Below are 26,145 nucleotides of genomic sequence, written 5' to 3'. Positions count from 1 at the left end.
CCAGGCAGGGCCTGGAGATCCCCTGGAGTTACACCTGATCTCCAGGCTACAGAGATCAGTTCCCATGGAGAAAAATTGTGTTATGGAGCGAGCATTCTATGGTATTGCATCTGGCTGAGGTCCCTGTTTTCTCCACACTCCATCCCCAAACCTTTTGGAGTTTTCTGACCAATATCTGGCAACCATAGCCCGCATCTCCTGCCAGTGGCTGGGGGGAACAGGTATCCTAGTGCATAAACGCTGCAGTGCTGATCTCATTGGATTCGAAACCAGGCACGTGAAAGACCTGATCAGTGAACTTCCTTGATGACGATGTTCAGTCCAAGTTTGGAAAGAAATTGTGTTCCAAAAGGGAGTGCTCTAATATAAAAGAAAATTGAAGGGGAAGAAAAAGCTAGAGACTGTGGTAGTGGGTTTCTCTTCTCACTGGATCAGTAGGCCTTTTGAGGGCAGGTAGTGGGGTTGTACAAGAAACTGGATGGGGGGGGGGAGTTCTGGGTTCTAGTTACAAAACATTAGGAAATCCCAGGAAATGTTAAAGAGACTCTATGGCCATCATGCTGCTGTGATAGAAGCAGCTGTTTCAAAATGGGTGCTCAGTGGCTCTACTGGCTCTTCTGAAACAGAACAAGTAACCATCGGTTTCATGTTTTGAGAAAAAAGCAAGGTGAGCTACAATTCCAGGGGAGAGAAACATTAAAACTTGTCATATTAAATTGCCTTCAGTTTCAAAGTGGGGCTTTTAAAGAAGTTTACAAGTGTAAATATAGTGACAACCATTATATCCATGAGCTACTGATAAGTTTCTGAACAAAGGCTGCACATATTATCAGAGAGCTGAGCTGGTGTTTTTGTACCACACTTTTTAGTACCTGAAATAATGTCAAAGCAGCTTACAATTGTCTACCTTTTCTCTCCCCCACAACAGACATGTAGGTGAGCTGAGAGAACTATGACTGGCGGCATATGGGGGAGGATTGGAGAATCAGACCTGGTTCTCCAAATTTAAGGCCACTTTTAACCACACCAAATACAATAATCATCATTACTGAGATCCCAAAACAATATTTCTGATTGCCCAAGAGAAGTAAGCATTATTGCCAGTCATAACGTGTAGAAGGAAGAAAAATCCATTAAATGGCCATTCTAAGCCAAATTATTTGGAAATGTGTTCCACTGAATAAGTGTGCTAGGACAGGAGTGGAAACTGAAACAGCCTTATCCTGAATCAGACTTGTCTCCTCAGACTTGCTTTGGCTCTCCAGGATTTCAGACAGAGGTCTTTCACATCACCTACTGTCAGACCTATTCTTTTGAGACACCAGGGATTGAATCAGGGACCTCCTGCATGCTAACCAGATACTCTACCACTGAGCCCAGCCCCACTCCCCAGTTTTACTAATGCCTTCATTGTCTCATTCACCCAACTACTTTTCCATATCATAGTCATTATCTTTCCATATTCTGCCACAGAAGTTATGCATCTGGATTTTACTGAAATACATACAAAGACAAGCTTAAATGTAATTGTGGTCACTTTAATATCATTGAATCAAACACATGAAACTTGCAAGAAATTAACAAAGACTACAGATTCCAAATACATGCTTTTATATTGGCTGGTACACTTCTGTGTAACCCTGTGCAGAATTACTTCAGTCTAAGGCAATTTACTTCAAAGGGCTTAAACTGAAATAACTCGGCATAGAATGTCACCGTAAAGTCATATTGCTATTCACGATTTTTGTTTAAAAATAAAAAATAGATACATCTCTCTGCCAATAACTGTTTTGCCAATTCATAATATACATCTAAAAATATAAACTTTAGTCTAATAAAAAAAGATTCACAGGAACATGAGTTTATATAGCTGCGATCCATAAGCAATATCCAGCTCATACCTGCTAGTTTTGGTAACACAGCTGTTACCAGTTTCACACACCATGTACAGTATTTACAGTAAATAAATAAGTTACATCACTTTAAACTTGCCATCTTAGATTTACAATTTCTATTTTACTCTCCATCATTTTCTGATTTTACCAATGAAGACATGGAATCAAGCAAACCCTTCAAAACAGTAATGTCTTACAACAGAAAAGTAAAACAGTAAGGCTTCTAACCACACAAGATGGGGGAGGGGGAGTGTGCTAAGGATTCTTCTGTGCCTGCAGATGCCAAACCAGCTGCAACTTCCTATATTCTCTCGCACAGGCAACAAGGGTAAGTTTTGTTGCCCAAAATGAGTTCTACTTAAAAAGTCAGACCCACACATCTGTCCACCCTGCAACAATTTTGAGGAATAGGGACAGAATTTGGCAGAAAATCCCCCAATCCCATTGTTGGCTGAGCCCATTTTCAGTGAAAGAAACTGAGGATTAATAAGGCTGCATCCCTGCTGCTATCACAGTCATAATAGAAGGCACATAAGAAAATCCTTCAACATGATAACTACAAGTTCTATATGTAGTACTTGTAGACTTACTAGGTTTGAAATTCTGAAATTAGCAATTCCTGCTCAAAAACTGCTTCAGGATAGTGGCCTTTTCAATAATGAACTTGTCTTTCTACAGGGCAGAACAGCACACATTTAATTCCATAGGCAATTTGCAGCCTTATACGAAGTGCATTCTGTACAACTAAAACGAAACCTGTGCAAAAATGTTCTCTGATTTACACTCGCACATGTATTTCAGATATGATGCTATAAGGAGTAGAGTAACTTCAACTTGCAATAGCATCATGCATGCATAGAGCATGTAGAGGTACCAGGTTTTCTGTGACTGGATCCATTCAGATTATTTTTGCTATTTCATGCCCTTTATTGTGTTAGTTTAACGAATCTTAGAAAATAAAGTCTAAAACTATAATAACAATTTAAAGACAAGGTAAGCAAAGAATTTATAGGAGGGAAACTCAATTACTCACAGACTATTTCATTATTTACTGACATTAAGAAAATATATACAATTAGTTCCCTTCGTAGGACAGAAATACAGGTGCAAGGATTCCAAGGACTACAAAATTAGTTCTGTGACCCCAAGAGGGGGGGTTAAGATTTCATTTCCTTAACTACCAGCTCTCCCTGCTGTATGGCAAACAGTTTGGGAAACAAAAAGGACTTTCACATTTGCAATACAAGCAAAAGGTTTGTGTTTAAGAAACATTCCATTAGACTAGCACAATCTCCTTACAAGAGCTTAAGTAGCACTCTAAATCCCAGTTCTGTATCATAAAAATACAACTGGGAAAACCCAAGAAATACTGTTACATTGTAATCCATGAACAAAAGTTCAATAAAAGACACTGAACTAAGTAGTCAAGGGGCTACAGAGTGGTATTTCATCCGTGTATGGAAGCAAGAATCAGAGTCCAGTGGAATTAGTTTGCAAATACAAATTTTATGATTATACCTCTAAGTTATGTACCCAGCACTTTAAGAAACACATACTGAACATCCCGTTTTTGAAATAAGCTCTTGAAAAGGAACAGGGAAAAAACATAGTTGCCCGGAACCTGTATAAAATCTTCCTTTACATGATAAGTTTCTGTTTATTAAATTTAACTGTATTTTGATCAAGCGGTTTACTTGTTCAGGTGCTATTTGTTCAGAGTCTACATATCCAAGCGTCCTCTCCAATTTTACCCCATTCTTCATTTTTTGGTAAAAGGAAGAAATAGAAATACCAGTGCTTCTGCAGTGATAATTATTTGAAATGGGAAACATAGTCCATTAAACACAACAAAAAAGAGAAGCACTTTTCAATTAAGCTTCTGTGTTTAATTTAGGTGCAAAAACTGTTTCATAAGTTCATAAGTCGTGAAGGCCACTGCCTGCGAAGGAATACAACGGATGTAATTCAGGGATAAGCCACGGTATAGCCCTCTTCGTATTCCATGGTTTCCATAAACGTACTTCAGCGTCTGTACCATTGTACTAGGAAGATAAAGAGAATACATCTTTAGGAATAAATTTCAGAAATGAAGGCATTTTCAATCTTCTGCTTTTACAAACTTTTGAAAAAGCAAGAAATGCAATAAAATATTAACTTCCCATAAAGTTATTGCTGGTTCTTATACTCTCAACGGGGGAAAGTGTTTTTGCTTCTTCTTCGTTCCTGGGGCCTCTTGAGTAATCCTGAAATCTGCCAGGTTTTCATTTGGCTTTTTAAGTTCAAGGAGCATTCTGTTTTGTGAGCCCTCTCTTACAATCCAAGTGAAGCAGCACCATTTAGTCAAGTCTGCAATATTTCCTGCTTCCATTTTAAGAAAACTATAAGATTTGGGTTCTTCCAACAGAGGGTTCTTCCAACATGCAGATGGTCCCAGGTCCAATCCCTGGCATCTCCAGTTCAAGGGGCCAGGCCATAAGGGATCTGAAAGACCTCATCCTGGGACCCTGGAGAACTGCTGTGAGTCTGAGTAGATCATGGCTCTGATTCAGTATAAGATAGATTCATGTATAACATGCCTCTAAATATCTCCCACCTGGTCAAAATACTTAACATGGAGCCCGATAAATTCTAGGTAATTCATAAGTGTCCATTCTGTGATGCTTCAGTTGACCCCAATACACTGTTTTTCGGGGGGGGGGGGGTTGTGTGCTAATTTTAATTGGATGGATGCATCTACCTACATTTCCCCAAAAAACATCCTATTAGTTTGGAAGCTTTCCTCAGGTGGAACACTGATGAAATTGGAATCATTCCAAGATGATGTTGATGATGCATGTCTATGAAGACTCCAAAGTTTAGTAACTCAGAGGTAATTTTTTTCTGCAACCGGATTTGTATTAGAAACAGAAATATAACCTGCAGGAAAGACCCAAGACATTCTTGTATCTCAGGCCAAAAATTCATCTGGGGACACCTCAATTAACTGTGATCCTCCAGGCAGTTCTCTTATACAAGCCCCTCTGAAATGAGTGAGGAATGTACAGTGCAGTAGGAATGGGCACAAACTTAAAAATTCTGTTTTGGGATGGCCCCTGAACCAAACCAAAAATGCCACAAACTGGCCTCTTTGGTTCCCCCTTTCCCCTAGCCACTGTAAGCTGCAGCCAAGAGAAGGGAGGGATTGACCAAGAAAGATAGCTCATCTGTTTAGCTTCACCTGCTTCAAAGGGGGGGGGGGGGGAGCAAAACCCACAGGTTTAATATGTCATAACCTTTTCAACCAACTACCTGATAGGAGGACCTGACCTGCCACCTGATAGGAGGACCTGACTAGCAACCATTTCAACCAAGTAGGGTAAACACATCCATCAACTCTTAGGCTCGAATTAGTTTTCCTTCTCTTGGGGGGGGGGGGGACCAAAAGTGACTGGAGAAATGGCTTGGAGCCATTTCAGCCTAACAGCAGGTGAGATGTGCCTGTCAGTTGTTGGACTGAAATGACTGTCAGCCATTTTCCTGGTCGCTTTAGCTTAGAAGTGGGGGAGGGAGGAGTGAAACCGATTGGTGAAATGGCTACCAGCCATTTCAGCCTGACACCAGAGTGGGTGGTGCCCATCATCTGTGAGGCTGAAACACCTGGCAGCCATTTCAACCTAACAGGTCAGCTACAGACCCATGCTGCTCAGCTCTTAGGTTTAAATGGCCAAAACAGCCAAAGTAGGCAGATGTTTGGTATACGTTCTAAGAAGTCACCTTCTCTGAACACTAATTCAAGTAAGAGAGTGAAACATAAATTCATAACAGTAGCCTGGGCTCTTGGCATAATCTACTTAAAACTGAGTTTTTGATCTTGTACATGTCATTTAGGTCGGTGGTCCCCAACCACCGGGCCGCAGAGGCCCTGGCACCAGGCCGCAGCTCCCTGCCTCTGCAGGGCTGCGCATGTGCGTTTGCACCATGCATGGTCGCAAATGCACATGAGTGATCCAGCCGCCCATGTGTGGCATGCGCAGCTGGGTGATCGCCCTCCATGCCGCCGCCAGTCCGCAGCCTGAAAAAGGTTGCGGACCACTGATTTAGGTAACATGGCTTGGTTCAGATAAAGGATTCAAATGCTCCCATCCACTTACTGTATGGCAAACTATGGTTTACTGTAAAACAGAAGTAATAACTATATCAGAGTGTATGAGGGATGGGGGATGAAAGGGGACCATAGATCACACACCTTGCTTATGAAGTCAACCATGATATGGTATTACTTCTGAACCAAGCTGGCATCTTTAAGTGAAGGATATGGATTAAAGGAAATTTGATCACGGACTCAGACATACATACTCACTTTTGTTCAACATAGCAGCTTGCAACAGTGAGGCCAGATGGAAAAGGGAAAGCAACCAGGCCACCCCTCTCTGGTTTGTGATCTGTCTCCAGCTAAGAGCTCTCCTTCTTCTCAGATATCAGTGGCCAACACTGAAGCCAGAAGCAGAAGAGACTGCAGCCAGCCCAGCCCTCCATTATGCTTGGACCAAGATCTCTCCTTTAATCATGTTTTAGTTGACATTTGGATTTGTTTCAATTACTATAAGCAGCTCCTAGAATCAATTTTGTGGCTGAAATGCTGGGTAGAAATGCTATTACTGCTACCAGAAGTTAGAAGAAAAAGAAGAAGAGCTGTTTTTTTTAATACGCTGGTTCTCACTACCCAAAGGAGTCCCAAAGCGGCTTATAATGCCTTTCCCTTCCTCTGCCCACAATAGATACCCTGTTAGCAAGAGTTCCCTACGAGGAAAAGTCCATTAAAATTTATAACTCACAATACATGTCATTTTGTATCACAGAAAGAATACTTGATAGTGTTGACTGAAGGTTAAAAGGTTGTAGGCTAGGAATACCTTTTCATTTTAGAGTTAATGATTAAACTTACAGGCACTTTTCAGAATCTGGAAGCGCTGCTCCCAACTGCATTCGTCTACGGGTCACATCAAGAGGATAGCTGAAAGAAAAGGAGGGAGGGCAACACAGGCATAACATTAGAAGCATAAATCAATTAAGAAGCATTTAAAAGATTACATAAGAAATTATATCAATTAATTAGCATTTAAAAGATTACATAAGAAATTCATAATGCACAGAGTGAAAATAATTTTACGTTACAACTTTTATATTCCAAATTTTTAGAACTTGGATTTTCTGTACATTTCTTAGGAAAAGTTTTGTTTTGATGCATATTTAATATTTTTTATTATCTTAACCTTCTGCTTTTACACAGGGCTCCCACAGGTTCCCTGGCAATGTCCACCCATGCTGAACTGCAGCAAAGCTGTGACATGGAGAGCTCTAAAACAATTCACTGCTCCTCTCTGAGGCCCAGCTGGTAAACATGGCTCAATGCATCGCCCACAGCATCAAGGCCTCAATTTGTATCCGGATTCGACTACTGAGCAATGAAAGCCCCAAGGATACTGTGAGGAAGCAGTTGCTCTTTGGATCTGTATGCTTAAACACATCACATCATTCCAGAGAAAGCCTTCTTGGGAGTAGAAAGTACAGCCGAAGAACACCTCTCTCCAAATACTTCCCCAAATCAAATATATTATCGACAGTACTATAAGGTAATATATAGTCTTAATAGTATAAGAAGGTGCAGGGTTTTTCTGGTGGTCTGGAAGAAATAACAATCCCTCCCAAGCCATTAAGAGCTTGACTGAGGACTAAAATTATGAGCAAGTTAAAACTTCACCTTTTCTAACAAAAGCAAAAGTTCCTAACAATTTTTTGTCAAATGCAGTAAAGGGTGGATAAAACTTACGATATCGTCTGGGCTATTGCTCCAGCTATGCCCCCACACAGCAAATTGACATGCGTTTTCAAAACTAGGACATCAGGATTATCTAAGGACGGCCTCCCAAGCAAGGTAGGCGCTTGGGCAAGTCCCACGCTCTTTAAGGTACCAAAGGTAAAAAATGAGATACCTGAAAGGCAAGATGAAACTTTATGCAAATGTGATCTGAACAAAAAGCTGCAGACCAACTTAAAACAATGCAGGCACAATTCAGACACAGTCAGGCACTTTCAAAGGCTCACTTATTTTAAGAGTCAAGATTGTTTAAATGTTAGGAATATGCTTAACTTGCTCCTACCGAAATCAACAGCTGGTAGGTGTGCTTTGTTGGGCTCATGTCTTATGCATTTAATGAGGATGATTATCTGCAAAATTGTTCTCATGTTGTTCTCAGATATCTTATTTGACTCCAACAAAAATGAATATCACCATTTGCATCTACTGAATTATCTTTTATAGATAGATGAACCAAAACCTTGCAAACTGCAGTATGCTCCATTTCAAATTACAGGAACAAAACCCTACATGCAAATGGCGATTCATATCCTGAATTAGTAGGGAATGATTCTCTCCCTTCAGTACTGTTATCGCCTTTCCAAAACCATAATAACTGTCCTTTTTCTTTCTAAGCGCTGTCTCTTTCTTTGCCCTGATAGTATCTATACAAACTTTAGAAGAAGTAATCGTATGTAATTTTCTGTTTGCAGGAAGCAAAGCAAAATTCCGCAAGCAGGATTAATTTGAGGAGGCCTCTTTGGAAGAAACCATATTCTGAATTCTACTCACCTGCATATGGAGCCATTCCTACTATCGTTGGCATGAGCCCTCGATAAAATCCTTGCATGCCGCCTTCCTTTTGAATAAGTAAAAGACAATAATAAAGATAAATAAAGATAAGTATCTAAATACGCAAGGTACCAAATGGACACATATTGGAAAGGTATTTTGAGCCATTAAAATGCCACTTTTTGTTTTAGTCTGGGTACTCAAAATGAGCATGCATTCACTAATCCATACATGATCCTCTCAGAGAGAAGCCAGATTCTGGCGGCTTAATCTGCTTGGGTCTTTATTGCAAGCCGGTATCATTGTAGGGTTTTGCTGACAAGCAACATCTATACCACACAGCTAACCCAAACCATGTCAGCTGCTTTTTGCAGAGCTGGAATTTTTTTTACCACCTGAAGGAGTTACAGCTTATAATTGTATTGCATATTGTCCCTTTTTAATATATACAAATAAAGGCTTCGTTGTTGTTAACTGTGTTCAATTGGCAAGGGTTTTTTGATCACCAGTGATGCTCCAAGTGTTTGCAGCAGGAATGGAAGGACACTATAGCAGGCATAATCTTAGACACGGAGTCCTTCTCCCCATTTTAAATTCTCTCAGTCTGATTAGCCCGGCAGGGGGTATTGGGGTGGGGGGATGTATTGGCTTTAGCTGTAGCACTTTTTATTTTAAACTGTGGGGAGGAATGGTATATAAATCTAATCAATCACTGAGTCAATATAGAGCAAATCACTGGGGGAGCACAAATGGGTGACAAGGTATTTTATTATAATCTGTTTATTTCAGTTTATAGAAATGCTTCTCTTTGGAAAAAGAGGAACAGTTTGAATGCACTTTACAAATTATACCAGCTTTTTATTTATCTACACTTCTCAGAGAAACATGTGAGCAAGCAGACCTATTCAGTGGATTCATGCTAGAGGAAACAGAATGTGTCTTTGTCTAGCCATTCATTCACCCAATATCCTAGAGCCTTTTTTCTCCATTCACATGAAATGGCACACCTATGGCTTGGGCACTCAAGCCCAAATGCATGTTCCCGTGCTCCCTCCCCTTGTGCCCCCTTGGACTTATTCTCGCTAGAGAAGCTACTGGTTCATGTTAAACCAAGACCTAATGAACTATAGGTTGGGTCTGTATGAATTTGAGCTAGGAACTTTAGAGAATGAGCAGCAGAATATACTTACTGTTAAAATGCAAATATTTATTACTATTCATGAGCACATGTAGAACTTCAATATTAATTATACACTATTGTTCAGATCCAATACATATTGACACATGGATAAAGTAAGCTACTGAATAGTAATAAATATTTACATTTTAATAGGTAGTACATTATGCTGCTCAACCTCTAGGGTTCCTAGCTTGTATATACACAGATTGGGATATTCTGTTTCCTTCCTGGTTGTCCTCAGTTTGAATATGAACATGCTCTAGCTTATGAAACAAGTAGAATAGAGAGGAAGTGCAAGAGAAGGAAGGGACATGGAGGCCTGCAGCACATTCGTTGCATCCAAACTGACCTGTGGCTTAACACAGAGGTCACACAGCTGGTCACTAAACAACGGTATGGCAATGGGAAGCACTGATATGGGCTCACACATTCCTTCCTGCTTCCTCCTATGGCTCAATGTACACAGTTTGCCACGATGTCCAGATGGGACATGCTAGAGCAGCCATGTGGGCAGATGAGGAGAAAAATCCATAGGGGCCAAAAAGCTGCAGTGAGAAGGAAGACCTCTGAGGAAGAAATTGCACGCATCCGCAGCTATATCCCCCACCCCCCGGTGAAGCCTCAATTACAGGATTCTACAACTTGCCTCGAGACCAGATACTGAAGCCTCAAACCATGACTTTAGTCACCAGTACAGAGGTAAATGTTGGTTATCAGTAATTGAAAGTCTGCCCAACCCAGAGGTCACAGAAATCTATATCTCAGATCACAACAGGAAGAGAAAAGAAAGCCACAAACTCAGTTTGGGCCCTGCCTATCTGAGGGATCGCTTGTCTGCTTACGCCCCCCTCCCCCCGCAGGGCCCTTTGGACATTAATCTGTTGGTGGTCCCTGGCTGCGACCTGGTAGAATTAGCTTCCAGGAGGGTTGAGGGCCTTTACGGAGCTGTCGAAATTCTGCAGGGTGTGTAAAACAGAGCTCTTCCGCCAGTTCTTTGGTTGAGGGCAGGTTCTTAATATCAATTCCCCCCCTCTCCCCAGGCTGTGCTATACCAAAACGTGATTCCCTTTTTGGATGACTGGGGAGACTGGAAGATTCTCATAGCGATCTGATATATTTATGATAATTGTGCGATTTTTAACTTTCTTTTCGGGATAGGGTTGTTCCCTGGAGGAAGGCGGACTATAACTTCTATAAATATAATAAAAATAAAATAAATAGAGAACAAAGTAGAAGGCTTCTGACCAGAAGACATTTTTGTTTTTTCATCTACAGTTCCTCACCTATAAAATAGCACTTATAGATGTCTACCTCACTCAGATTATGCTATGGTAAATAATGAGAGATCAAATGCTAGATCCTTATCCATGGTTCCTCTATATATTTGTGAAACAGCCTGGGGGTGGAACATGTCCAGGTGTCTGAGTTGGAATAGGGCCAGTCAGGCACCCTGATTGGCCCTGCCCCTATAGCTCCCATCTTCCCTCCCTGGACGCTAGCCACATTCCTCTCAGACATGGCAGAGACAGAAAGAGACACACAGAGTCCTGCCAGTCCAAAAACGAGCCCTCATTTCCTCCTATCGCTCCTGCTGCGAGGGAGGCAGAGAGAGACACAGAAAGAGCTGCCCCAAACTGCACACAAGATCTGCTTCACTCCTACAAACCAGCCCTGATTACCTGCTATGCCTCCTGCTGCATGGCACACCAAGAGACACGCAGGGAGAGACCGGGGGAGAGAAAGAGAAGCAGAGAGAGATCTGCTCCTCCCGGTGTCCCCTGGGTCCTAGCGCCCATTGTATTCCTGGTTGCAATGGGCTTCCCTGCTAGTATATATATAAAATTGGGAGCCGTCTATCTTTATTAGAAGAAAGTTAATAAAATCCCTTACAAAATGGCATAAGTGAAAAATAGATTATATATTTTCATTATTTCTAATTAAGGATATATAGCATAAACAACAGCTAATTAAAGACATAATTTGAAATTATGATTTCTAATAATGGTGTTTGAGGATCTGTTATTGGGGATACTAAATTTGTTATGCAGTTGGTCAGAGGTCTTTTCTATTTGGGGGGAGTTCTTTTATTACTACTTGTTAGGGATGGGGTTCACACACTGGTGTTGGTATTAATGTTCTATTTATTGACGTGTAAAATTTCCAAGAATTTGTTTTAAAAAGATTATGCCATGATAAATTTAGTAAGGACAGTAAAGCATTTTGTACAACTATTAATAAGGAACTCTTAGTTTCTAAAACGGGCACTAAATAATCGGTAGATCCCCAAAGATCACTTGCCTGCTCTAGCAATTCAGTTGCCCCAACAATGCTACTTGGTTTGCTGCCACCGTCCTCCCTTTAAGGAGGTTCAATCTGCAGGTTGGATCTGCCTGTAAACAAAGCAGATCAGAATAGGAAGTCAAAGCTGCTCCAAGACTCTTAGACGTGCTTTTTAAAAACACAGCCGCACATGGCATGTGAGCCTGCTAATCTATTTACCTTGTCCCAGATACCTTACCTGGCCTCCATCAGCAAATATTAAAAACCATTTTCCCGGTGATTACTGAACCCAGCAACACCGAAATGAAGTGCAGGGGGAAATACAAAAAACAATTACCTTTGTGTAAATGGTCTTGAATGCATGAATAATTCCTGTGTACTTATGATCCCCTTTCACTTGGAATGCCAGACGTGCTCTCACCATGTCAAGAGGATAAGTACAAATGACTGCAGTTATACCTTCAAAAACAAACATCATTTGCTGAGTTCAGCAAAATACTTGTAAAAATGGAAACATCTATCAAGACGATCTTCTGCAGGAGCACTCAGACTAAAGGCATGGTTTTTAAAAAGTCAGTATTTAAATGCAGCCTTTTATTTACCCTTAGAAAATTTGTGCTTTTAGATTTACAAGGTGAAAGATTTCAGAAGATGCTCCTATGGTCACTCAAGGAGGATTGGCAAAAATCTGCATTTCAGTTTGCCCTACCTGAGCGAGCAAAGGCCTGACCTAACCACCTGGATGACTTCAGCCTCACTGACGGAGAAGAGAAGATGCTTCACATTCACAAGAGTGATACACACAGACCCATGAAGCTGCCTCATACTGAATCAGACAACTAGTCCATTGAAGGCAGTAACTTGTAGCAATTCTCCAGGGTTATAGCAGAGGTCTTCCATATCTCATTCCATCCTTTAAAATGAAGATTCCAAGAACTGAACCAGGGACCTTCTGCATGCCAAGCAAAGGTTCTACTGAGCTGCCACCATTCTCCAAGCCAAGGAGCTATTTATTTCAAGTTCTGCAAAATCAGATCCATATAGTTCAGTCCTATGAACTCCAGTCTAAGCTCACTGAGATCAGTGGGATTGGACTGCATAATTCTGTATAGGTATGCCTAGACAGACATTTAAGGTTGGTTATTAATCAATCAATCAATTAATTAATTATCCGCCCTCCACGGAGGCTAAGGCCAGTTTACACAAAATGTATGAACAATACAAGAAACAATCCATGACATATAAATTAGGGGTAGTCAACCTGTGATCCTCCAGATGTTCATAGACTACAATTCCTACGAGCCCCTGCAAGCATTTGCTCATAAGAATTGTAGTCCATGAACATCTGGAGGACCACAGGTTGACTACCCCTGGTATAAATAATCTACTCTCCAGAGGACAGTGGACCTACATCCAAGCAAATTTTAGCATTTCTATGGGAGCATTTTTCTTCAGAAGCAGTACAGTTCTCAGACTTCTCCTAGCCTGCAAAATGGAGCTCTACCATCAGGTTTATGGTTGAGGCCAGGGTGAAGAGAAGATCTACCCCTCCCCCCAGGAGGAGTATTCTACCATGTTCCATCTGTGGTGGTTAGTTGTTCCCCGGTGGGTGTCATCATGCTTGATAGATGGGACTTTTACTATCGGTTTTAAGGGTTTTTAGGGGATTGTATATGTTCTTTTATCTTGCAACCCGCCATGAGCTGGCTTTGCTGAGAATGGCGAGCAATGAATCTCAAAAAAATAAAAATAAAAACAACAACAATAATAACAATTCTTATTTTCTCCAGAAATTAAAGCTAACAGTAATATGTGAATAAATACATTTTGGTAGTTTTCTTGGTTTCTACATTTGGAAAGCTTAAATCTCTTCTGTTCTTAAAGTTCTTTCATGTAGGAAAGTGGAGGGGGAAATCATGTTGTTGCTTTTTTCCTGTTTCAGTCTGCTTGTTTTTTCCTTTAAGGAAACTTTAAGGCAATTATCCACCAATGAAGTGTTGCCAGTGGGATCTGAATTACACAAGACTCAGGAAGCCCAGAGATTAAAAGTTTCTACTGCTGTGTTAAACTTTGTCACCTGGAATACACGCATTACAGTAGACTTTCCCCTGCATTCTCCTCACATTACTGCCACTGCTCAGATTCTTTTTCTGCTGCTGAGAGGATTTCAGTCTCATAAGCACTAAGGAAGGTATTTCAAGACCTCACTGAACTTTCAATATTTGTTCAAATATACTGACAATACTGGGGGGGGGGGATCTTCATATGAATTGTGCTTGTAAATTTCAAATTCCTTCTGATTCTCACTTCTGTATTTGATGCTCATCCCTGTACCATAGCTGGAAGTAACTTCACTATAAAGTCAGATAGTTCTTATGCTTATTTCTCAAGTCAAAAGGAAGGAGATTCTACAGCTGGAGAATCTTCCAGCGTCACACAGAAGTGCTTTGCTTCCATCCACTGAGCATTAGCATATATTTTTGCCAACAGTGCATCATTTGAAAGTGCTCTCCAATTTTGTTAATATAAGCACTATTATGTTTTTTGTTTGCCATATAAGGGAAGTGCTAGATAAGTGCTGGGGGAAAATCTGATTAACTCGTAGATCTTTATATTCTCAGAAGGAATACAATCTTTCCCCAGTAGCTCTGTCCCAGTAGTCTTAAATACATCTTGAAGCCGGTTTGCACCCATTCAGTCTGGACAACATCCTCTACTTTAAGAATCTCAAAAATGTAGAGTGAGAATTTTTCATCATACCCAATTTTTAGAGGGGGTGGCGGTGGGGGGTGTCTGTTAAACTTCCAGCCTGACAGTTTTCTAGGGAAATCAAAACCTTCCATGCTATTTTAAGATAAAAAATACTATACAGCTTTTGTTTTTTTCTTCCTGTGGACCAATATAAACTTTTAAACAAAAGCATTATAAGCTTTATCTATTTCTTTATGTAGCGCAGCAGTTTTTTATGTGAATTAGTTCTACTCTACCAGGAAAAGTATTACTGTTATCCCATGTTCTTGGCCAGTGATTTCCCCCCTCTATTTCTTTATTTCTCACGTTTCAACCCCCTCCCCCCCATTTCAATGTTCCTTTTCAAACCCACAAAATCTTTCATGAAACTTGTTTTTGTTATGGTACCATGGAGAAGAATATGCTCCATTTCCCTGCAAGGGGGGGGGGCAAAAGTACTTAACACGCACTATCCTGCTTCCTATAGCCAGTATCAAAAGTAGAACAGCCTCCTAGGGTGCTTTCCCACATGCTAAATAATGCAGTTTCAATCCACTTCAGTACATGTAAAGTGGATTTTGCCAATTCAGTTGGATTGAAAGTGGATTGAAAGTGCATTATTTAGTCTGTGTGTGAAAGCCTCTCTAATCCCACATGGCTCAAAACTGTTCAAATGTTTGAATGGTTGACCTCTGATATGCAAACATTTTGATGTTACTGTGCAGTTATTTATTATGACTGAAATATTTTTCAGACTCTCTAGATATATTCATGTTTGTACTCCCAAAATGCAGAGACCAATTTATGATTAAAGCAGTGACCTCTAATTGGGATGATAATTAGATGCAGCAAAAATGGCAAGCAGAGGATAATCATAATAATTTTAAGCATATGGAAATATAAAATACCTGCCATGGAACCAGCCATTAACCGATGGACATGTCCAGAAATGCCAAGGTTCTTCTTTATCATCTGTAAAAATATCAGTATTTCCAAGTGTAGGGAAACGAAACCCTTAACATACTAAATAAACCTTAATGTGCAACTCAGCAAGAGCACAAACAGTAAGTGAGCATGTTTATGGTAGGATTATAATCAGTGGGGAAGAATGTGTCTGCAATGGCAGTTTTTTCCAAAAATAAGATGGGCAAATGATTTCTCAGTCTACCCTGGAGTGGTTTTCGGTCTGTCTTGAATATACATGATTACAAAATAGTGAGACAGATCTGGTCAGCACAAGCTACAAATTAGTAGAAGCAGCAGATCTGCCTCATCAGTAAGGTCTCTGTTCTTTAATTCATACTTTACTGAAGTACATATTAAAATACAATTCTATAAAAGGATAACTGGGCACCATTTACCGGTTTCTTATATGAAAAGGATCCTATGGAGAATTTCTGCTGACAAAAGAGGGAAGCCAACACTTCCCACTCCCATAGCAGGTGACCTACCCTCTCCGTTTTGTTCCCTGGGGTGGGGGTGGGGGGCAGGTCCTCTTGTCCCCCAGGAGTGCCACTCCAGGGGGCATTTTGGGCTGCAACAGGAAGGGGAAGTGAGAAAGTCACCTGGCTGGATTCAAGCCAATGCCAAGATCCCAATCCAAGACAAAGACTGCAACTAGTTCACCAGGCAAATGTACTAAGGAGCACTCAGGGCTGCTGCTGTAATCTACAAGCAAACCTAGGCCCAGGCGTATATCTAGACTGCAAACTTGCTCCTTCGAGAAGCATGAGATCATGACTAGGACAGGTGATCTCAGCACTAGAATAAGAAATTAGTAGCATTTCTGTCTTGCTGGACTTAACTTTCAGCTGATTTCCATTAATGTGGCCCATAATAACTTTTGCTCACTCCCTATTAAGACAAAACAAAAAATAAACGAGGCAGGCCCATGCAGGAGAAATTCATAAGGGGATGCTGGGAGCTCTCTGAACACATTAAGGTGTGCTGTAGAAATTTGAAACTTTTTGCAATAAACTGACAGTATCCTCTCTGCCTCCTAAATGTGAGACTGGAATACACCTGCATAATTTGAAATACCCCTTTGGAAAATGATTAAAACTTGATTAATTACACAGTATGTTCTGTGCATTCACAAAAGAGAAGACATAGGTCGAGTTACCTCTTTATATTGACCAAATGCTGTAAACTGTATTGCACCATAGGGAAAGATTCTTATCATCATTGCTCCATTTCCTCTGTAGAATCCCAGGTAACCCTCCTTTTTTGGGACAGCACACAGTGTGGAAAGCACACCTGTCAGCAACAGAATATACTAAAATTACAATAAATCAATACCCCCCTACGCAATATTACTGATTCAGAGAGTTTAAATCTGTGCAGTTTAACTTTCTCATCTCATCTCATCTCATACATAATAAATGAGAAACATCAGAATAACATCAAGGCTGAAATTTTAGTGGTTGGAAAAAGATATTTGAGCAGTAAACTTCTGTCATCTCTCATTATCCCTGGACACCACCAAAGCCTGGAGGGAGGCACAGAACACGAGAAAGTGCTGTTATTACATAACTAGCTTCAAAGCCCGTTCATAAGAACGGGCTTTGAAAGGGTTCTCCCCATCAGCTTTCAGGCCGCCGGGAAGCACTGAGGGCGAGGGGGGGGGGAGACGGAGCGCTCCCCCCCCCGCAGCCGGATGACTTTCTTGGGGCCTGGCAAGCACACCCGGGGCCTTTCCAGGCCTTTGGGAAGCTCCCCTTCTGCTCCCCCCCCCCCCGCGGCTGGATGGCTTCCCAGGGGTTTGGAAAGCACATCTGGGGCCTCTATGAGGCCCCGGGTGTGCTTTTCAGGCCTATGGGAAGCACTCCCTGCCCCCCCCCCCCCCCGCAGCCGGGACTCTTACCTGGGGCCCTGCAAGTGGAGCAGCCAAGTCACACACATGCCTGGCTCTAACAGCAAGGCACGGGTGTGAGGCAAGGGGTGAGGGCTTGTTGAGGGAGGGTGGGAGCTGTAGGGGCAGGGCCAATCAAAGTGCGGCTGGCTGCACCCTGACTGGCCCTTTCCAAACTCGGACAGGGAGAGTGGGAGCTGTAGCAGCAGGGCCAATCAGGGTGCAGCTGGATGCACCATGATTGGGCCTGGAGAGGCCGGACCGTTTGTCCCCCAAAGCTGTTAGAACTTAGGGTAGTGGTTAAGAGCAGCAGCCCCTAATCTGGAAAGTGGGGTTTGATTCTCCAGTCCTCCTCCACATACAGCCAGTTGGGTGAATTTGGGCCAGCCGCAAGTCTCAGAGCTCTCTCAGCCTCGTCTATATTATATGGTGTCTTTTGTCAGGAGGAAAGGTAGGCGATTGTAAAGGAAAGGTAGGCGATTTTGAGACATCTTCAGGTAGTAAGATGCAGGTACAAAAAACTAACTGTGCTTCTTCTCTTTTGCCGTAAAGGCACAGCTGACTTATGGCAACCCTGTAGGGTTTTTCAAGGCAAGAGCCCTTCAGAGGTGATGTGCCGTTGCCTGCCTCCGCATAACAACCCATCCAAACACTGACCAGGAGTGACCCTGCCTAGCTTCTAATGAAGCTAGGCTAGGCTAGCTTGGGCTATCGAGATCAGGGTATACCTCTATCCCTCTGGAATTACGTTTAGAGAAACAGTCTTTTCTAGAACAAGTGGCAGAATAAAACATCAATCCAAAAAGAGCAAGGCCATCAAGAGCATGAGATTTTGTGCCATGCACACAGAGAAGCACAACAGAAGAAGTGGACACAACAAATCTAAAGAGACCACCAAGCTGAAGGAGTGGAAGTCTAATGAAAGCCCCTTGAAACTTTGCTCCCGAGGGACCACCAACACTCCGCACATGCATAAAAAGAGGAAAGAAAAATCTAAGCTATTGAATGCTAATGACACTGTGGAAGAAAGCAAGGAAGTGGGAAACAGGAGGGTAATTATGTACATTTTAATGACAGAAAAGGAGAGGTAGACAGAAAGTAAAGAATGGTGAAAGAAAGAACAAAGTGGTCACATAAAGGAATAGCTGAAATTTGGTGGAGAAGAATAACATGCAATAATGAAATCAAGGGTGTAAGGTAGTTAAAATTATAAGTGAACCAAAGTATAGATCACAACTAGAACATTAACTGGAACAGAAGATGAAGGAAAAAGATAAAAAAGGAGGATCTCCTAGACAGAAAAGGCAACACCAAAGTGGAAATGGATCCTCTAAGAATTACAAACAGTGTACGAGGACTTTGCTCAAACAGCCAGCATTGATATCTGCCAATATTTACCTAGTGTCAATCTACTTTCTAGTCTTTGCTTTTGTTCAGGGACAGATATAAATAGAACATTTGTAAATCCAAGATAAAAACATAACTAACGTGATAGAATCCATTTTTATCCCAGATTGAACATTCATTTCACATAACACCAGAGCATGCAACATTTTCACTTGAACATCTTTAAGCCTGCCCGCGCCGCGGAATAAATAAAGGAGTAAGGGCTCTGGGGGAGGAGTTAGGGCGGGACCGGGATAAAAACTGGGAGAGGGCCAATCAGGAGACAGCCTCCTCTCACGAAGCGGCTCCTGATTGGCCCTCTCTGAGAGCCACTCAGGGGCCAAGTGGCCAATTGGGAGGTGCTCGTGGCGTGCCTCCCTATTGGCCACTTGGCGCGCCCCGGACTCCACCCCCACACTCCGACCCCAACATTGTTGCAACATGGTCGCCGGCCTACTGAGGAGCCGCCGCCGCCACAGACGCCCGATGGTAGGCCGCTCCGCGGGGTGGAAAGCTTCTGCGGCCACAATGACGCGGCAGCTGTCCTCGCAGGTTTTGGCCTTCGGGGAGGGTGGGTGGGGAGGTAGCCAGCCTCCTCTCGCCCCGGGAGCGAGAGGAGGCCGTTTTGGCCTTTCGGGAGGGTGGGGGAGGCGGCAGCCATTTTGGCCATTCGGGAGGGGGGGGCCGCAGCTTCGCTTCTCCCGGGAGGAAAGGAGGCCACTTTGCCCTTCGGGGAGGGTGGGGGGGCCGCTGCCGGCCTCCTCTCTTCCCGGGAGTGGTGAAGCCGCTCGCGGGGTGAGAGGAGGCCGTTTTGGCCTTTTGGGAGGGTGCGGGGTGGCAGCCGGCCTCCTCTCGCCCTGGGAGCGGTGAAGGCGCTCCCGGGGCCTGAGGAGGCCGTTTTGGGCTTTCGGGAGGGTGGGGGGAGGCGCAGCTTCGCCACTCTCGGGGCGAGAGGAGGCCGTTTTGGCCTTTCGGGAGGGGGGGTGGCAGCCAGCCTCCTCTTGCCCCGGGAGCGGCTTTGCCGCAGCTTCGCCACTCCCGGGATGAGAGGAGGCCGTTTTTGCCTTTCGGGAGGGTGGGGCAGGCGGCAGCCATTTTGGCCTTTCGGGAGGGGGGGCGCAGCTTCGCCGCCCCCGGGACGAGAGGAGGCCGCTTTGCCCTTTGGGGAGGGTGGGGCGGGCGCTGCCGGCCTCCTCTCTTCCCGGGAGCGGCGAAGCTGCGCCCCCCCCCTCCCGAAAGGCCAAAATGGCTGCCGCCTGCCCCACCGAAGCCACTCCCGGGGCGAGAGGAGGCCATTTTGGCCTTTCGGGAGGGTGGGGGAGGCGGCAGCCGTTTTGGCCTTTTGGGAGGGTGGGGGAGGCGGCAGCCGTTTTGGCCATTCGGGAGGGTGGGGGAGGCGGCAGCCGTTTTGGCCTTTCGGGAGGGTGGGGGAGGCGGCAGCCGTTTTGGCCTTTCGGGAGGGTGGGGGAGGCGGCAGCCGTTTTGGCCTTTCGGGAGGGTGGGGGGGCGGCAGCTGGCCTCCTCTCGCCCCGGGAGCAGCTTCACCGCTCCCGGGAAGAGAGGAGGCCGTTTTGGCCTTTCGGGAGGGTGGGGGGGGGGCGCAGGTTCACCGCTCCCGGGGCGAGAAGAGGCCGTTTTGGCCTTTTGGGAGGGTGGGGGGCGGCAGCCGGCCTCCTCTCGCCCCGGGAGCGGCGAAGGTGCTCCCAGGGCGAGAGGAGGCCATTTTGGCCTTTCGGGAGGGGGGGGCGGCAGCCAGCTTCCTTTCGCCCCGGGAGCGGCTTCACCGCTCCCGGCAAGAGAGGAGGCCGTTTTGGCCTTTCGGGAGGGTGGGGGAGGCGGCAGCCATTTTGGCCTTTCGGGAGGGTGGCGGGGCGGCAGCTGGCCTCCTCTCGCCCCGGGAGCAGCTTCACCGCTCCCGGGAAGAGAGGAGGCCGTTTTGGCCTTTCGGGAGGGTGGGGGAGGCGGCAGCCATTTTGGCCTTTCGGGAGAGTGGGGGGGCGGCAGCTGGCCTCCTCTCGCCCCGGGAGCAGCTTCACCGCTCCCGGGAAGAGAGGAGGCCGTTTTGGCCTTTCAGGAGGGTGGGGGAGGCGGCAGCCGTTTTGGCCTTTCGGGAGGGTGGGGGGGGCGGCAGCTGGCCTCCTCTCGCCCCGGGAGCAGCTTCACCGCTCCCGGGACGAGAGGAGGCCGCTTTGCCCTTTGGGGAGGGTGGGGCGCTCGCTGCCGGCCTCCTCTCTTCCCGGGAGCGCCGAAGCCACTCCCGGGGCGAGAGGAGGCCATTTTGGCCTTTCGGGGAGGGTGTGGGAGGCGGCAGCCGTTTTGGCCTTTCGGGAGGGTGGGGGGGCGGCAGCTGGCCTCCTCTCGCCCCGGGAGCAGCTTCACCGCTCCCGGGAAGAGAGGAGGCCGTTTTGGCCTTTCGGGAGGGTGGGGGGGGCGCAGGTTCACCGCTCCCGGGGCGAGAAGAGGCCGTTTTGGCCTTTTGGGAGGGTGGGGGAGGCGGCAGCCGTTTTGGCCTTTCGGGAGGGTGGGGGGGCGGCAGCTGGCCTCCTCTCGCCCCGGGAGCAGCTTCACCGCTCCCGGGAAGAGAGGAGGCCGTTTTGGCCTTTCGGGAGGGGGGGGGCGCAGGTTCACCGCTCCCGGGGCGAGAAGAGGCCGTTTTGGCCTTTTGGGAGGGTGGGGGGCGGCAGCCGGCCTCCTCTCGCCCCGGGAGCGGCGAAGGTGCTCCCAGGGCAAGAGGAGGCCATTTTGGCCTTTCGGGAGGGGGGGCGGCAGCCAGCTTCCTTTCGCCCCGGGGGAGGAGCCCGTTTTGGCCTTTGGGAGGGTGGTAAGGCTGTTCCCGGCGCCGAGAGAAGACAGGCTCCTAGCGCCTATTTTATTCAGACATAAAATGGGCTTTATTTCTAGTTTGATATAGAAAACATAATTCACATTTTAATATATCTATCTAGCATATCTCTTGCTCAGTCTTCCTCCAGGCAGCTTGGAGTAGCATGCCACACTCTATTATCTCCATTTCTTCCTAACAATAACTTTGTAAGATCAGTTAGGAGGAGAGAATTTAACCAAGCTGAGAAGGAAATCTAAATTGAGGTTTTTCAGATCCTAGTCCTCTACCCCAAGGGTGATCAACGCAAATACATGGGCAAGAATGGTTACTACTCACCCACTTAATACAACTAACTGTACCTGCAAGAGGTCTGAGAACTGAGTAAAGGGAGTGGACTGATTTATCTCTGACCAGCCACTGTTTCCAATGAGCATGACAGTATTACATAATCTTATGCCTATCTGGTGCTTTCTACGCTGGCAGGAAGCAGCTAGAGTCACCAAGATGGAGGAAGAAAGAAGCTGGATGGCAACAGAATGTTTATGGGTTAATTGTATTTTTCAATCAAGTTAATCTAAAAATACAGTAACATGAACCTTTTCACCCATAATTGTCACTTTTCAAGCCACTTCTAGGAATGTTATGGAGGCCTGGAAAAACTCCTACATTTTTCTTTGAGATGAGTAGCATGTTTTTAATGACAAGGTTTTACTCACTTAAAATATATAACATGAAAGCCTGAAGGGTTGTTCTTTGGTTTATTTTTTCTTATGGAAATGTTGAAGAATAGTAAAAAAAAAAACTGCCATGACATAGTTATTTCATTGTGGAATGTTCTGAAGGCTAGGTTTTATACTATACTCCTAAGAAATGTTAATACCCTTTCTAATACATTGAACTCAATTAACTTAGAGAGCAATTTTAAGCACATTTATTCTACTGGGAATCCAATTTGATTCTATTCAATGGGGCTTCCTCCTAAGGAAATATTCTTATAATTGCAGAATTTGAATGGCATAATTCTGCTCAGCATTGCATGATGTTACACTCAAACTGTAGAGCATGGAAAATGCAGGGAATTCTGGGGAACACTGAAACAACTCCTAAGAAATATTTATATATATATACTTGGATGCCCAAGCATTAGCCACTGGTACAGATGTGACACTGATTCTTGCCTATCCATGGTTGGGAACCATCCGCTTACTCCCTTCCTTTCCATGTGACATTTTCTTGCAATGCCAAACAACTAACTGGCATCAATATTAACCAAAGTTAAAGTGGCCCACAACATTTCACATGTGATATTAAGAACAGCTCTAGGTGCCTTAATCATGGCTAATATGTGACAAACTACTTAACTAAATCTGCAATTCTAAACAGAGTTAAATGCTTATAAGTTCATTGATGTTGAGGGGCTCAGAAGGGTGTAACTCTATCTGGGAATGCACTGTTAGCTAACTAAGTTAAGGGAAAGAATTTCCCAAGGGGAGAGTTCCAAGACCGCCCCCGACTGATATTGTTTTACTGTGGTTAACATGGAGCTAGAATTACATCTGCATTAGCCTGTCACAATGAATTCGGTTCACGAAAAACAATTTTTGTGCATTTCCTCAGTTCCAGTTCAGGAAAGTTCCCAATCTGTACCATACGGGAGCCTCAATATGTATTTTTTAAAGAAAATTAGCCTGTTGTAGATAGTTAAACCTAGAGGGGAAAACACAACAGAAAGCCTCTCTTTTATAATGAATGCTTTGTATTTCAAATTTAGAGTTTGAACCATTACTTTAAAAACCCAACAGTCAAAAGACCAGTGAGCCTTTGCTGTGTTTGTTAATAACAGCTACTGAAGCAATCTGAAAACTGTATCTACTTCCTTGGCAAATAATACAAATTGCATTAGAACCAAACATCACACATACAGTCACCTTACCTAGATGTTTATAATGATGGTTATGTGCTTGCAATAAAATCTTGACTCGATCCAACGGTGCAATGGTTGTTTTGGCACAACATCCTGCAACACCTTTGAAACAGGCAAAAAAGGAGTCTTAGTAACTGCCAGGGGCCCCAGCCATGTCACAGGCTCAGCAAAATTTATTTTTAAAACTTTATCTTCTCAAAGGTCATAGCACACCTAGTAAGCATGATTCCCTGTCCCTCAGGGGCATGACTTTTACTGGCAAAGCAGCCTTAGTATTACTCAATCCTTGAGCACACACTCAAGCACCAAAAATACATACTTTTGCCATCCACAAAAGTCAAGCCCTCTTCCAGACAAGAGTCAGAGTTCACAAAGATTTTTAGTGCAAGCTGCATGTGAACGATTCAGTTTCTTTGACCTATTAACATGTAGGCTGCCTACAATTAACAGCTCATAGGCTGACCTGGATAGGCCGCACTTAAGTGGGTAGTAGGTCAAACTGTGTGTCCTTTTGTAATTTCAAGGGACAGCCTCCTTTCCAAATTGTTCCTCCATAGAGAGAAAAATCTAAAGTGCCTGACCAAGAAAAAACAAACTAGTTTAGAATAGTATTGCTAAAGAATCAGTACTTCTGGCAGAGACAGCACTGTTGATGATAATCTGCTACAAGGCCTGGTGTTCAAAGACGACTTACCAATAACTGTCAATCATCACATAGATTCTATGCAGTATGAATACAATACCCAACACCACAAACAATGTCATTTACTAGACAGACTGACTAACTACAATACGTATACTTAGGCAAACCGTTTGAGATATCAAATTAGGCTATTTGCTTCTGAATCACCCCTGTTGGCATTTAAACAGCGCTTGGACTTCCTCTCCACCTCACCTCAACGTCATTTTACCTTCATACCTCTCACTATCGCCTGAGTCACTGCAACAACAACAAGTCAACCACACCAGCACTGTGTCTACGGAGGGCAGCCCAAGGACTTAATTTCCGCAGTGGAGCAATAAAAGAGCACCAATCACAACACTTCTCAAAGCCCCTTTATAATACTTGGAAGAAGTATTATTATTAGAAGGGAGAAGGGGAGAGAGATACCGAATGGCTGAAGAACACCCTGCTTCTAGTCCAGGGATTCCCTGCCATGAGGGACCCTGGGGTTATGCAACCTTTCCCAGAAGCTGGGATGGCTGCTGACATCACTGGAGCCCACTCCCCCTGTTGCTCTACAGACCTAGCCTGTTTCTCCACCCAGGAAAAATGGCAACCAGTCGATCCACTGGCTGGCTGACTCCTGCATCTTACTTCTGCACCCACCTCTTGGAAGGGGCATCCCTCCACTTCCAGGGTTCCCCAAAACCTGGAAACGCTTTCAGGGGTTCCTCCACAATGAAAAAGACTGACAGATGTACTGCAGCGACCGTTCTGTCTCTTTTGGGGTATGCCCATCCTTACTGGGGCTCTGCCCCAAGTCCTGTTCGGCCAGGGGCTCATTCCCAAGGGAGGGCTGGCCTCAGTCTGGGCTGCGCTGACCCCGCTGTCAAAAGCAAGGCGCGTTTGCTACTCCACACAGGTGGGCAAAGGCGCTTCCCATCTGCTTTCGCAGCGGTGCGGAGGAGGGAAAGCGACGTCGAAGGAGCCCTGCCAGCGCCTCCTCCGAGGCAGGAAGCGATCCCAGCGGGATCCACCTGGCTCCTTTCGGCCCGGCGCGGGGATCTGCTCTGTGGGGAGGGGGCTGAATCCGCCCCCCCCTTCTCTGCCGCTCCGCCCCTCCCCCCAGCAAGACCCCCGCCCTCCCTGCCCCGCTCACCTCCCGCCACGAAGGAGCGGAGCCAGTAGAAATCCCTGCGGGCCGGGGCCGAGGGCAGCCGGGCGCCCGGCCCCCTTCCCGCCACCGCTGCCTCAGTGGCCATCAGGGCCGGCGGGCGTCTTCCTGGCCGGGTGAAGAGGGGGGCGCCGCTCCAGTCCGTCCGCCCGTCCACGCCTGGCGCCTCCAGCACATGGTGCCGGCCTGGCCGCGCCCCCGAGGCGGAGTCCCCCCCCCCTCCCCGCGCAGGGAGTCGGCGGGAGCCTCGTCGGGCCCGGGCCTCCCCTCAGCTGCAGCGCCCGGCCTCCCCGAGCGGCTCGGCGCCCGCTGATCGCGTCAGAGGCGGCCGGGAACGGGCTCCAATGGCTGCGGCCGGCCGCCTCCTCCTTGCGGCAGAGAGCGAGCGAGCGAGCGGGGCGGCCTTCTCCTCGAGGCAGGGCGCCTTCATGGCTCGGGACTCGGCGCCGCCACAGGCTGAAGTCCCACCGGGCAGAGCTCTCCCGCCCCCGAGCGAGGGGAAGCCGGCCAAGGGGCCTGGCGGTCGCGCCTCAGCCGCCGCCGTGTCTTCTTCGGGGTCCCCCTCGCCTCACGGGAGCGCCTCTCCTCAGACTCGTCACTTGAAGCAGC

At 45.4% G+C, this 26,145-nt stretch overlaps 1 protein-coding gene across 1 annotated transcript; it reads right to left on the bottom strand.

Moving 5' to 3' along the window:
* Positions 1–1,517: 1,517 nt before the first annotated feature.
* On the bottom strand, positions 1,518–26,145 carry LOC143843926 (solute carrier family 25 member 16-like). The gene is made up of 9 exons (XM_077350761.1): positions 25,522–26,145; positions 23,708–23,800; positions 16,836–16,969; positions 15,622–15,685; positions 12,321–12,442; positions 8,524–8,590; positions 7,705–7,867; positions 6,820–6,888; positions 1,518–3,937 (listed from the first exon to the last, which is right to left on the bottom strand). Exons 1-9 carry the CDS (start codon positions 25,622–25,624, stop codon positions 3,781–3,783), a joined length of 972 nt encoding a protein of 323 aa, XP_077206876.1. The 5' UTR covers positions 25,625–26,145; the 3' UTR covers positions 1,518–3,780.

Source organism: Paroedura picta, chromosome 8 (assembly GCF_049243985.1).
Source record: "Paroedura picta isolate Pp20150507F chromosome 8, Ppicta_v3.0, whole genome shotgun sequence".
In the NCBI taxonomy this organism is placed as follows: Eukaryota; Metazoa; Chordata; class Lepidosauria; order Squamata; family Gekkonidae; genus Paroedura; species Paroedura picta.
The sequence above is the reverse complement of the archived record's forward strand: the minus strand, read 5'-3'. Positions and strand labels throughout refer to the sequence as shown.

Coding starts and splice junctions, on each gene's coding strand:
- LOC143843926 (XM_077350761.1), bottom strand. CDS start 25,624: ATGGCCACTGAGGCAGCGGTGGCGGGAAGGGGGCCGGGCGCCCGGCTG. Junction 7,868..8,523: donor AGGAATGGCTCCATATGCAG/GTGAGTAGAATT, acceptor CTTGCCTTTCAG/GTATCTCATTTTTTACCTTT. Junction 3,938..6,819: donor CCAGATTCTGAAAAGTGCCT/GTAAGTTTAATC, acceptor TTATCTTCCTAG/TACAATGGTACAGACGCTGA.